At 34.9% G+C, this 14,787-nt stretch overlaps 1 protein-coding gene across 1 annotated transcript; it reads left to right on the top strand.

The window, feature by feature from the left end:
- Positions 1-12: 12 nt before the first annotated feature.
- Positions 13-13,935, top strand: LOC148195603 (uncharacterized). Its single transcript, XM_088094601.1, is given in 12 exon segments — positions 13-330; positions 3,694-3,997; positions 3,999-4,082; positions 4,490-4,696; positions 4,848-5,069; positions 6,588-6,654; positions 6,772-6,834; positions 9,231-9,322; positions 12,474-12,650; positions 12,772-12,908; positions 13,408-13,740; positions 13,820-13,935. Coding segments are annotated over 11 exon segments (1,737 nt in total). The 5' UTR covers positions 13-181; the 3' UTR covers positions 13,643-13,740; positions 13,820-13,935.
- The last annotated feature ends 852 nt before the right edge of the window (positions 13,936-14,787 follow it).

The raw sequence follows: 14,787 nt of genomic DNA, 5'->3' as shown, positions 1-14,787 counted from the left end.
AAAGAAAAGAAAAGAGGACAAGAAACGTTGAGAAAAAGCCAAAGGTTGAAGGTGGGAACAATCATCACTGAACGAAGTTTGTGTAGTTATCAGACGTGTGTGTGTGCGCGCGTTAGCGTTGTAATCACAATCAATCGATTGTTGTCGCAAATCCAAACGGCGTCGTCGTCGGCGGCGGAAGATGTCTTCGCAGCAACAGCAAATGCAGAACAGTGGCGGCGGCGGCGGCAGCATGGGCATCCCAGCGAGCGAGATTTTCTGGACTCTGGCCGATAAAGCCGACAAAAAGTTCTCCAAAATCAGGGACATTCCTTTTTACCAGCGCAGCAGGTTCAATTCGTGACTACACTCGTTCGTTTGCTAGTTTAAGTTCACCTAGAGATTGGTGTGTTTTGATCTAGGACTAGTTTTTGGGTGTTTTTTAGGTTTTAGGTCGAATGCTTTGCTTCTTGCTTTATTATTTATTTGTTTGTTCGTCATGGGGAGGTTTTCGGTTTTAAATTTTGCGGTTCTGTCACGATTCTTGAAATTGAGGGAAATTGCCGGCAAATGCTGCCGATGCAGTTAAAGGGGGCCTAGAAAATGTTAGTGTTGTGCCTGAAATTGTGGTTGCGTCTGTTTCTTGAGAACCTTTCACGGATAGAAGCAAGAGAAGGGAAGAATTGGGTTAAGTTAATGTGATGAGGAGGACTTATTTGATTATTTGCTTAAGAGATCAGCCTTGAATCTAAGGTATGTTGAGCAGTGGGGAGTAAATATTTCATTGTGATGTTGAGTTCGTTGGAAGTTGACCTTGATATTTGGTATGTTTTAATTTTGGGCTAATTGTTCGTTTTATTTTATTGTTTATTTATTCGTCACATGTAAGGTTTTATATTGTGATTGTGGTTTGGTTATGATTTTTAAATTGCCTACAAATGTTGCTGATGCAGTTAGAAAGGCCCCAAAAGCCTTGATCTTGCTGCCGAAGTTGTGAGTTTGTCGGTATTTTAAACCGTGAGTTCTTATCACTGGGAAGTTGTGGGCAAATGTTGTCAATGTGGTTGCAATGGGTCCAAAATCCTTGAAGTTGTAGCCAAAATAACGGTTGCAGACTGTCTTTTAAAATCTCAATCTGATGGAAACAAGAGAGAGAATGGAAACAAATAGGTGTTATTTGATGTTTTGTTAAAGATGATGTTGGAAATTCTAGATTGACTAGAGATATGGTGAGTGGCAACCTTTGCAAGGTTTTGTAGGTTGAGTTAGGCTTGAACCCACTTTATAAGAGAGGTGAACCTGGGGGCTCAGATATGTTAGGATTTATTGCTTACACTGTCTTGGTAGTAAGGTTTTCACTGTGATGACGAGTGCATTGGTAGTGAACCTTGAGATTAATATGTTTTAATTTACAACACACTTTTGTAGGTGTGTTTTCAACTTTATGGGTGGATTGTTTCATTTTATTATTTGTTTATTTGTCACAAGTAAGGTTTTAAATTCTGGTTGTAGTTTCATTGTGATTCTTATAATTGTGTGAAATGGCCCGTAAATGTTGTTGATGCAGTTGCAGTTGACCAAACAACTTGGTGCTAAGGCTAAAATTGTGGTTGCAGACTATTTTTTAAACCTCACATTGATGGCAAACAAGGGAAAGAGAGGGTGAATGGAAAAAATTAATAGTTATTTGATGATTTGTTTGAGAGGTTAGCCTTGAACTATGAAGCCCAGATACGGATACAAGACACGGACATGGAGATATGGCTAAATTGAAAAATATAGGATACAGGACACGTCGTGTATATACATATTAGTTTCAAACTTACAACTAACACATTGTCAACTAACACAAAAATGAATATAATCTCTCTATCTAATATCCAAAAAGCAAAAAGTAGTGATCATATAAGATTTGTTCCTTATTTTTATAATCATAATAGAAACTTATGTAATAAGTTTACAAGTTTTTGGGATTTTTAGAAAATCATTGAATTATTGGTTATTAGCATTGTGTTGGAGTCATGTCAAAATCATGTCAAAGACCAAAAGTTGTGTTTCAAATTGGACACTTTATCGATACGTGTGTTGTGTGAGTATCACATGAGTGTCGGTGTTTGATACGTGTTAGACACGGTAAACGCCATTTATGAGGTGTGTCCGAGCTTCATAGGCCTTGAAGCTAAGACAAACTAAGACATTTTAGGATTTTTTGGGCATGCTATGTTGGAGAGTAAAGATTTCATTCGGATGATGAGTTCATTGGGAGTTGACATTATCACTATAATGGTGTGGTTTGTGAATGTAATTGAAAGTAATGTGATTTTTGCTGCACTATGGAATGAAAACCAAGAATAGGTTTTGATGTTGAGTCCCTGGATTGAGGAATAAATATGAGCAGAACTTAGATATAGTTTCATGTGCACTTTTGGTGTTGTTCTTTGTTAGTATAGAGAGATAGAAACTGATGAAAAGAAAACTATTTATCCAGAGAATACATAGTAGCTCTGTTTATAGAGCAATGTACAAAGTGAGGAGATCTCTTATAGATCTAACTAAATAACAGACAAGTAACTAACAGAATGACAGTTGGATCACTAAACAGTAACAGAATGCAGTTCACTGATTATGTTAGAGATATGATTTGATTGCATTAAATAGGGAGATATGATAGATTTAATAGGGAAATATCTTACAAAATATTTTTCAATATTAGATATTGATTTTGTTCATTATTATCTCTTTTTCATTATAAATAAGAATACTCATGTTTGTACACAATACACAAAATTTAGTGTATTCCTTTTTGGTTCTCTTCTCAACATGGTGTTAGAGCAAGTACCAATGCAGTACTATCCTCCATCACTTGTTTTGTCACTAATCCTTTCAGCAAGAAGAAAAAATGTTTAATGAACTACGTAGAAGTTCTATCCAATTATTGTTCATGAGCTCATTTGGATGTGAGCCTTAAACTTATTATGTTTCCTGTACTGAAATTTTGAAAGCAATATTGAAATTTTGGTTGACATCCAAATGCTATATTATTGATGTGATTTGGACTCAGGTATGATTGTTGATACATTCATTTTTGACTGAATATGGTTGATTGATATTTGATACTTGTATACAGTTTTATAAGGAGTCCAGTGGACACACACTTATGGAAGAATTGGATTGGTTTTCTGTTTTGTTCTGTATACCTAACAGTTAGGCCTTACATTGGTCGTCAGAAATAATAATTTCATGATTTTGGTTAATCAATTGGAAATTAACAATGATATGGTTTACAATTAACTTTTTCCTAATTAACAATTTTGGCGCCCTTTAATTTCTGTTCAATGATTTTGTTCCCCTATTCCTTTTTTTCATGATTTTATTTCCGATATTTTAGAAAACCAGCAATTTTGATATAATCCTTATTCTGCATTCAGTTTATTTTGATGCAATTGAATTCTAGACCTAGCATATGCATTTAAGATAATCATGACATTATTTAATTAACTAAAATGTATTAAGAAAAAGAAATAAGCCTATTTAAAGCTGAAGATTGCATCAAAATTGCAGATTTCTAGTATAAGGGGGCTAAAATCAGAAAAAAAAATATGGGGACTAAAATCATGAATCAGGAAGCAAAGGAGGATTAAAAAATTGCAATTTAGCCTCACTTTTTGTTTGTTCAAAGTGCACAAAATTTCTAATCATGTGGCTTTGCTGTAGGCGTGATACGTACTTTTACAAGGTCTTCAAGGTTTACACACAATTGTGGAAGTTTCAGCAGGAGAATCGGCAGAAGCTAGTTGAAGCTGGGCTTAGGAGATGGGAAATTGGTGAAATTGCATCTCGCATTGGGCAACTGTATTTTGGGCAGTACATGCAAACAAGTGATGCAAATTATCTGTCAGAGTCATATATATTCTATGAGGCCATATTGACTCGGGAGTATTTTAAGGAGGGAATGTTTCAGGATGTGAATATTGCAAACAAACAATTGAGGTTTCTTGCTAGATTCATAATGGTGTGTTTTGGTTTTGAATCGGAGGGAAATGGTACAACAATTGGTTAATCAGCTTAAAGTATTAGTCGATGAATGCAAGAGAGCATTCCAGGTTTTGTCCATGCTATTTTCTCTTGTATAGTTCATTGAAAGATAATTTCATTTCCATTATATTTGAGACACTGTATTTAGCCAATCTGATTGTTTTTACAAATGATGTAAAGGTGTTGCATGTTCTGAATAGTTGGGTTCCATGCTGCATGGTAATGGTTGTCTAGTGCCTACTACTATGCACCAATATATTCTTTGAAATATAGCCCTTGATATCTATTTTCATTTATATCATGGAGGTAGATCATTTACTGCATATTTTTTACAGTTTAACTAATGTACGTTGTACTAGACTGCTAATTGGAGTGTTCCATGCAAAACATGATGTTGTCCTGTACCCAGAATATGCTTTGATAGATTGACATTTGCAGATGTATTGGAAGTGACCTTCAAACAATTTGGTTACAGGAAAGTGACTTTAAAGAATGGAAGCTGGTGGTTCAAGAAATAGTCAGATTTTTAAAAGCTGACACTGCTTTTATGAATCTCAGGCCCTTAAGATATAGTCTAGTTTTGGACTCTCATCCTGATACCTTGCCACATGTTCCTGCAGCCATTACAAAGCGACATTTGAAACTACGAGATGCTGTATTAAGTAGCTTCCATGAAAATGAGGTAGGTATCCATGACTCTTTTTGGTTCATCTGTATAGAATAATAATTTGTTGAAAATGATAAAGTCATTAGGTAGTTTTCTACAGGTACTATAATATTCTGCAAAATTTTATGATTTTTCAATGTTGTTTTCAACTATCATTCCTCAACAGGTAAAGTATTCAGAGCTCACAGTGGACACTTTTAGGATGCTTCAATGTCTGGAGTGGGAACCTAGTGGCTTATTTTACCAGTCCAGTGGTTCAAAACTTAGCCAGAATGGGGCTACTGGGACTAGTCGCATCAGTTACATCCAAGACATTGCTGATCCTACTTTACCAGCAAATCCACGGAAAGCTGTATTATACCATCCTGCACTGACACATTTTATAGCCGTAAGTATGAATACAAGTCATTCTTTGCACAAGTTTCAAGGATTTGATATAAAAGATAGGGTAGAGAGTACTTCTTCTATGTATAAAATGGGCTTCCATCATTTAAAATTGGGTCCAAGCGAGCCATTGTGTCTAACATCTATCAAAGGAAGCAGGGTTCTATTTGGCTGCAGACCATTGTTCCTTGTTGATATAAGGCTATTGGAAACTCTCCATCGTATATATTACACTATAAACAAACTCCGTCTCCATTGAGAATTTGTTAGGTTTCTTGGTGACAAGAAACCAAAACTCTTTCAGATTAAGAAAAATACACACGAATATTACACCAACTTTGTAAGATGATGTTTTATTAGAAAAGCCAGTACAGAAACGTTCAACAACTTCCAGGAGAAATTCTCTTTTACACAGGACAGAACCTGTCTGAAACAAAATACCCAACTGCCCCCTCAGACATGTTTTCCCCCATTAAGAGATAACCCCACAGTAGGCGTTATAACCGCTTCCTAACTTCTAACATACCCCCCTGTTAACTGTCTAACCCCCTCTTAATTGACTCTTAACTTCTATTTCTCCCCTTTTTCCTAACATAAACCTTGACAAGTTGTATCAGAATTCCCAATTTTGCTTATTAAGTGGTTGGTAATAGCAAATCTTTCTATTCTCTCTGCATATTAGAAGTGCAATTCCCTTGAAGTGGTTTTGCAAACTTAGGTCACAGACAAATTATATGATTTAACTGGACCATGATTCTTCATTCTAAATTCTGGAGTCCGAAAATGCTGGTAATATTACTCATAAATTGCTTTTTTGTTGGACGAATAATCTAATACCTGTGAATTACACTTTCATTTGCATTAGAAGTTCTTCTTTGTCCTTCATATGGGCTTCCCAAGCCCTTGAAATTGAATAATTTATGAAGTCATCTCATAGCTACAATATCATAACAGCTAATTGACTTGCTAGGGTCGTTGGCTGGAATTATCCTGGGGGGACCAGGGTATCAGATCATCTGTTCTGGGTAAAAATGTGATAGATGTGCACATTTGTGCTTCTGTTATGATAGGAAGTTGAGAGTGTATGCAAGGAGGAGGAGAGGTTAGTTAACTGTTAGTTAACAGTTAGAGGGAGTTAGTTGCCTAACTGTGTTAACAGTTAGGAAGAGCGGGAATATACTTTTGTATAAATTGTTGAGATGGGGAGAGGAGAGGGACTTTTGGCAATTGAAGTGTATAAACAGACGGTTAGTCTTGTTGGGGGAGATTAGGCTCTCAGATTACTTCATTCTTGTATTCTTTCTTGGAGATCAATAAAGTCAGAGGTTATACAGAACTTGTGCTCTGTTGCGTGTGTTAGTTGGGTGAGAGATAAGGTTTCTTTATCAGAAACCTATCATGTTATCTGCAACTAATTTAATAAATGTTCACATTTAGCATTAAAGTGACCATTTCTTAGAATATTGTTTGTTTATTTATTTTTATTTCCAGATATAATTTGGAATTTCCTTTTAATGGTCAGGTTCTTGCCACAATATGTGAGGAGCTTCCTTCTGATGGTATTCTCCTTGTGTATTTGTCAGCTTCAGGTTAGACTCCGTAAACAATGAATATAAGAATGTAAATTTATAGGGTTATCACACTTCTTATGCGAACTAAATTCCTTTAGGTAAAGATGAACTCTGTCTTTTCAACATCAAATGCAGGATATTGTAGTTCTCCTCAAAATGAATCTGGTTGCATACACCTTGGTTCTCATGGAGAGAGAGGTATAACTTGTGTGTACTTCCATTCTTGTATTGCCTTACATGTATAACGTCAAGGAACAATAAAGAGTCATCCTTGCACCCATTTTACACAAATTCACCTCATGCAATTGAAGTTGGCTTCATTGTGTGTTCATAACATTCCCGTAATTCTAGAAGACACTAGGAGTGGGATATCATTAAAGTGAATGACGCTGAGTAAATTCTCTAACAAATAAAAAGTTAAAAGGGAAATGAAATGAAGTAAACACAGTGCAGAACATAAAGTGATAGAATCAGTAGGTTGTGCATTTATCACTCCTAATGATAGAACCATCTTTGGTGGAGACAATAGGTGAAGAATTTAAACAAAGAAATTGTTGATGTTAAAAATTCCACATTGATTAGGGATATGGTCTAATTATAATTTAAAACTGAGTTTAAACTTATCCTGTAAGTTGATTTTATAGGGTTGTTGGCTTAAATTCAGTTTTAAAGTTCAGTCTTTGGCAAGGGGTTGTTGTAGATCTTACATCAAATATGAATATGACTAATATAGTCCTTATAAAAAGGCTTAGACAATTTTCACCTTATAAGCCAATTTTTTGGATTGAGTTAGGTTTCTTAGTCCTATGGTTTGTTTTTGAAATTATGGGGTTTATGTAGAGATAAAGAGATAAAAAAAGAGAACGAAACACTTCTGTATTGAGAAATATATAGCAATTTGTTAATTTGTTACGTAAAATTTAGAGCTCTACCAACCTCTTTTTATACTAATCATAATCTTTCGTAAATAGGGAAGCAAATCATGATAAGGGAATATGGTAATTAATTGTAAGATAATAAGGAAATAGGGAAACTAATTGTAGCAAATAATTTTAAATATATGATAAATATTTTTATATTTTTTAGATTCTAACATGCCCCTTCAAATAATCTTTTAGATAATTGTTTTTACTACAAAAAGACCCTTTAAATAAAAGAAATCACACTACATAGCCGTGTTTCAAATAATGCTATGGCATAGCTGTTTTGGAAACTATTGCAATCACTACTTGCAGAGAACTAGCTGTCGGTTCTGTTGTTGCACTCATCGTGGGCATGGTGTCATGTTAAGTTTGTTGCCCCATGATGGAAATATATTTTTTTAGGATTAGATATGTTTTTATTCTTTAAACTTGTTCGTAAAATTATAATTTGTCCTTATCCCAAATTTTGATATAGTTTGATCTTCAAACTTTAAAAGTAAATAGATATATTCTTTCTAACCCAATTGCGTGAAATTTTTTTGACGTGTAAAATGACATTTGAGACTGACATTTGAGCTGTTTACACTATTTAACAAGTACAAAAAAGTTAATGTCGTTAGGTTGGAAAGACTATATTCATTCATTTTTTAAGTTTGAGGATCAAAATGTATCAAAGTTTGGGACAGGAAAGAATTTCAATTTTGTGTCTAAATTTAGGGACTAAACATTTTTAACCATTTTTTTATTAATATTCAAGCCGTAGATTTGCCTATTTTAAAATAACCCAAAGGTCTTTCATGCGGGCCATACAATTTCTTGCAACTGAAACCTTGAGAGGACATTTGTGCCATCCAACCTTCTTCAAGTCTTCTCAATGACCTGCCACAACAACGGAGCTATGGCAATGACATTAAAGCTAAGGTTGCAACTTCGAGGTTGGTGGTACTCGGGTTCTCTCAAGGTTTCAATAGCAAGATTGGCAAGAGAGGCCTTTGGGTTGTTTTGAAATTGGCCAAACTAAAAGTCTAAATCCTTTTTTTATCAGAAAAATGATATTTCTGCATGAGTGCTGCTATCCCCCATGTGATAGGGACCACTGCAGTGGAAATGCAGAGGACACTATTCTCTTTAAATCGCAGATGGTGATCACTGCCATAATCACTATTTGCGTACACTCAGTATTGATACACAACAGTACATGTACAGGGTTGAAACCAAGTGGTCAGTGGTTGAATCCGTATGAATTGTATTCTTAATAACTAATATAAATTCTTACGTAAGGTAAAGAAAGCGTGTAAGTTGTCAATGTCACATGATGGGATGTGTTATTCTAACTGCATAAGCTTTTAGCATAATTGGTTTTTGACATGTTTTGTACAGATGCCTTCTATGGGTTCCTTTTTGAAACCATATGCATACAGTGGGAAATGTTTCAAGTATTCCTGAAAATCAGCTCCATTCATGAATAGCGTTAAGTCAAATTTTGCGGACATAGGTCCTAGCAAAGTGATTAAAAGACATTAATTATGATCATGGGTATACATCGAAAAAATTCCTGTAATATCTCAATGAGTCTAGCTCATAAATTTGCATAAAGATGATAATTTCAGTGTTCATATCACATGATTTTTTGTTGGAATTGCAGAATACTTTAACCCAATCCCTTTTCAGGATCAAACTGCGTATATCCTTCTGACTTTCTACCATTTACTAGAAGACCACTTCTTTTAGTCATTGATAATGACAATAGCAACGCATTTAAGGCAAGCCTCAGATACTTTATATATTTATATATTTTTTGTATCTAATACTTGTGTCTATAGTATTTATATATATGCTAACTTTATCTAATAATTAGGGGGAAGGTATAGGTTGTTCTTGTAATGGCGGTGGAGAATTCTGGTTAGAATCTATTAGGTTTCGAGTGAGAAAACAGATATAACAAACTGTTTTTATTGAACTGTATTATTCTAATAGTATGTACAGTGTTTGTATTTATAGAAATACAAGAGAAAAGACAGCTGAACATAAGAATTGACTATTGACGGTGATTAACTAATACAATCATACTAACATACCCTAGCTGAACCCCTCAAACTCAAGGAGAAGACTTTTCAGAAGAAAAATTCTAAACATTGAGTTTGGAACGTAGAGAAATCAACCGAGAAGAAGATTGAGGCTTAGTCAAGACATCTTCCCACTGATTGTCACAGTACAAAACAGGAGAGCTAAAAGGAACTTGAAGTTCAGTGAGTAACTTAGAAATCCATGACAATTCAAAAGAAGTTTGAGCTAAACTTCTGTATTCGGCCTAGTGCTGGAGCGAGCAACAACCTATTGTTTACTTGACCACCATGATATTAAATTTGGACCCAGAAAGATAGCAGCACCAGATGTAGAACGTTGATCATCAATATCAGATGCCCAATCAGCATCACGGACGGCAAGCAGAGGGACTGAACTATTAAAGAATGCTGGCTGAAAATGCAGACCATGAACAAAGTGCCCTTTAAGCAGCGTAAAATTGCGTTTAACAGCATTCCAGTGAGAATCAAGAGGTCGTGCCATAAACAGACAGACTTTATTTGCAGCAAAACTGATTTCAGGCCGTGTAAGAGTAGCATACTGTAACACCTCCACCACAGATCAATATAAAGTAGGGATCTGCAAAGATATCTGCTTCATGTTTGGAAAACTTGCAGTTAGAGACCTTGTGAGTAGAGAGATAGAGTGAGCTTCTGCCAAATAAGTTTTATGAAGCAAGTCACCAATGTACTTGGTCTGGGTCATGACAATGGAGTGATCAGATAAATGCTTGATTTCTAGACCAAGAAAGTAGTCTAGTTGATCAAGCTGTTTTAAAGAAAATGTGGCTTGAAGTTTGGATGTGACATGCCGAATGAGAAAAACAGAATTTCCAGTGATGATGATATCATCAACATAAACAAGACGATAATGCACATCAGAAGCTTTCTTGTAGATGAACAAGGAGGTATCACAAATACTGTTGACAAACCCAAACTGATGAAGAGTATGCTGTAAGCAATTGAACCACTGTCTCCCTTTGTATTTATTAATGGAGCCATCAGCATTTTCCTTGACCTGAAAAACCCATTTACAACCAACAACCTTCCTGTTAACAGGTAAAGAAACTAAGTCCCAGGTTTTCTGGTGCATTAAAGCATCATATTTAAGCTGCATAGCAGCCCTCCAATCTGTATCCTTAAAGGCCTGTTTAACAGATATAGGCTCAGAATGAGTTAACACACAAAGAAGGATGAACTCTGTTTAAATATGCCTGATTTGGATCGAGTTTGCATAGGATGAGAATTAAGAGGTAGGAGGATCCTGAGACTGTGAAGAGGAAGAAACACCAGCATCAGAGACAACAGGAGACATGTCTGATGTGGAAGGAGAGTGAGACTGAGAGACAGCAGGAACAGAAGATGCAGGAAGTGGTGGTGGTTGGTGGGGTGAAGAAAGAATAGGATTTAAATTATAGTGAGCAACATCAGGAATGGGATTATATGATGTGGAAAACAGATCAGAATAAGGAAATCTGGACTCGTCAAACAAAACATCTTTGGAGATAAATATACGGCCATTGGAAGAGAGACATTTATAGCCCTTATGCAACTGAGAATATCCTAATAAAAGACACTCTTCAGACTTAAAATCCAGTATAGACTGTGATATGGCCGTAATAGAGGAAAACGAGAACTGCCAAAGGTTTTTAGAAAATGAAAATCAGGATTTTTACGAAACAAAACAGAATATGGAATGGCAAAATTCAAAAAAGACGTGGGAAATCTATTGATTAGATAAACAACAGTAACAAAAGCATAATCCCAAAACTGTAAAGGAAGAGAGGCATGATGTAATAATGTTAGTCCTAATTCAACAATGTGTCTATGCTTACGTTCAACAATGCCATTTTGATGAGTGTGAGGGAAAAGTTCAACAAAAGTCTTAATTTTGGTGTTTAACTGCAGCTCAACCATTTTCTTAGAAGTTTGAAAGACAGACAAAGTATCAAATTTATTTTTGAGGGGAGAAATCGACATATACCTAGAAAAGGCATTAACAAAAGAAACATAGTATTTATAGCCTGCATAAGACGAAATATGAGCAGGGCCCGACAAATCTGTAAAAATAAGTTATAAAGGGGAATGAAGAACAAAGCTAGAATCATGAATGCGAACACTGAAATAAATGGCGAGAAACAGGACGAAAGCAAAAATCACATTTGCAAACAAGAATGAAGCCAAAAAACGTGAACACAATCTTGGAACGAAGAAGACTGTCAAGAAGCACACAGCAACGGAAGCAGGATCATCGAGGAAAAAAGCTCTAGATACCATATTAGAGTTTGAAGTGAGAAAACAAAGAAGAAAACAGATATAACAAACTGTTTCAATTGAACTGTATTATTCTCAATATTCTGTACAGTGTTTGTATTTATAGAAATACAAGAGAAAAGACAGCTGTACATAAGAATTGACTATTTACCATGATTAACTAATAGAATCATACTAACATAAACTAGCAGGTTAGAGCTACCCTGCCTTTGGTACCCATGTTAGAGTTGATTGGTAATTTAGAAAAAAGTTTTTGTATTCTGGAAAAATGAATTCTCAGTTACAAACTATGAATGATCAGCTATTTATATAGTTGCAAGCTAAGCATCTAGAACCCCTGTCGGTAACTAACTCAGTTAGTTACAGGTACAGCTTACAACTAACTAATGGAAAACAACAGTTTACTCCCGTATTACAAAATATTCATTAGTTTTAGGAATTGTGTAATGAAAATATATTCATTAGTCTGGAAGAGGTCATTGCTACAATTTTCCTTTTTCGCGTGCTGTTATTAGATTTCTCAGACATTTTAAAAGTAATTTATCAAAATATGCAGGTGATAGCAGACGCAGAAAAGGGAGAGCCAGTTGCAATGCTCCTTTCACCAAGCTGTTCTCCTGCTGTGTCTGACTGCTCACATCATTCAAATGGGAGCCTATTCACCATGTTTCTTACAGCTCCGCTGCAAGCTTTCTGTCTTCTGATTGGACTTTCAGATACTGATATTGATTTGGTCTGTAATCAGTGCGCTCTTCCTTCATGCTAGCAAAAGTTCCATTTTTATGAAAAAAATATTTTTTTCATTCGCTGGAAAAGGAAAGTTAATATGCTCAGCAACTTAAATTTGACTATAGGACACATTCAACAAAGCTGAAGCAATACTCACATCTTCACTAAATACCTGGGGGCTAGCATTGGCAACATCAAACACACTTAATCCTGTTTGGGGGCAGATTTTAGGTGATCCCTTTATTAGGAGGCTTATTTTGAGGTAAAAATTGTCTTCATTCCTGCTCGTATTATTATCTTTCATATAGTTCTCTCGCTTCTCTGTTCCAAACTGTACAGCCATGCCATCTGTGGCACATTGTGACTTTTATTTTCTTGTGTTTCTGTTGGTATTTGTTAATTCTTTTTATTTTGTTGATAATTTATCGCTATTTTGAAGATTGTAGAGGCCATTGTTGTTAAACAATGTTGTTAAACACATTCAGTACACCATGATCACCACCATCATCATCATCATCAAACACTTGTTTGCGCAGTGTACACAAATTCTGTTGTTTGTGCAGGAATACCCTATAAACTGTCTCAACTAACTAAAATTATTAGATCTTAACTGACACCGAAAGTTTCTGTTGTAAATCTCTTGAGCGTTGACTTACTTTTACATGAATGACAGGCTATTAAATAATTTTATTCACATGAATTTTGTTTTTAACTTTGCCACTCTATGTTCTTATGTCAAGTTTGCTTCACACTTTGTTCAGATTCATGTTTTGTCAGGAAGTGTTGACCCTATATGCACCAGTTTACAAAGAGAACAAATTCCTTCCGACATGTGTCCCTGCTCTTCCGATGCCTGCCATGCCTCCAACTTACTCGTATGAGAGTGTAATTCTGAATTTAGCCAGCATGTTTGGTGCAACTAAGTATTTCATCTTCTCAGAGGATGTTGTTTGTCCTGAAAATTTAGAAGTCGACATGAATCAGTTGACTCTATGAAGATAATTAAAAGCATCATCTCGGAGGCATTAAAATGTATACAGAATGTTTGTATAGCAACTAAAAACATGAATTCTGTCAATGTTTTTATTTTTCTGGTAGGTTTCCTAGAATTTAAGTTGTTCAGCCTTTGGTGTGAACATGGCTTTTATTAATAAACTTTTTTTTTTATCTTAGGTTGTGCGAATGTCTAATGTGGATTGAAGCTCGACATGGCAAGTTGCATAGTCCTGAAGAATGGAATTGAACAAAAGAAGAAAGTTTGATATAGGGATCGGTATTGTTGCGAAGAACCTTGTATTTGTTTTTGTCACTACAACCAATGTCATGATGCTTTGATGTTTTTTCTACTAAAATGATCGTTAATGTTTTTGGCAAGAATAGAGAATGTTTGCGTTGGTATCACGGCTTTTCCTCTGCATCTTGATAAAAAAGAAGAATGCATTGCTATGAAACAGCTATAGAGCCTTTGAGAATGCAACATAAAATTTTGTAGTTAAAATTAAATTCGGATTAGTTATTCGTTTCTAATTATTGAATAAGAGTGCTTTCAATGAACATAAAACAAATATTCCAAAACTACTTTAATTATTTTACAGTAAATTTGGCAATAACTGAAAATGCATATCCATGACTACATTTAGTTGATTAAAGTTATGATTTATGAGGCTTGGGTGTCTTGCAAATTTCTAAAAATTAAATATAGGATTTAGTTGATTTTTTGATAGAATTAAGTTTTAAATAGATTGAATAAGAAAGAAAAAAGTAAAGTAAAGTGTAAACTATATTAATATGTATCTCTAATAGTGAGTAGACTAGTTGATATTAGATTATTATTAATATTGCATATGCATCTTGTTAGTGACTAAGTTCTTTAAAAATCATGTCGGATAAGAGATCATGACTTTTCATTTATTTTCAGTAAAGCAACAATGCATTTATATCTATAATGATTATTAACAATGAAATCAACAACATCACCGATGCTTTTATACATATAATGACCATTAACAATGATTATGTGACGATTGATTTATGAATTTTAATTAATTGTGAAATTTGGTATGTTGGGTGCTTGAAGAGGATGGTATGTTGAATTGAGAACTGGTGTATGTTGGGGGGTGTAGTTTGCTACATATAAATTT

The sequence above is a fragment of the Vigna umbellata genome, chromosome 7 (assembly GCF_029865625.1).
Source record: "Vigna umbellata cultivar VRB3 chromosome 7, Vumbellata_1.0, whole genome shotgun sequence".
Classification (NCBI taxonomy): domain Eukaryota; kingdom Viridiplantae; phylum Streptophyta; class Magnoliopsida; order Fabales; family Fabaceae; genus Vigna; species Vigna umbellata.
The sequence above is the reverse complement of the archived record's forward strand: the minus strand, read 5'-3'. Positions and strand labels throughout refer to the sequence as shown.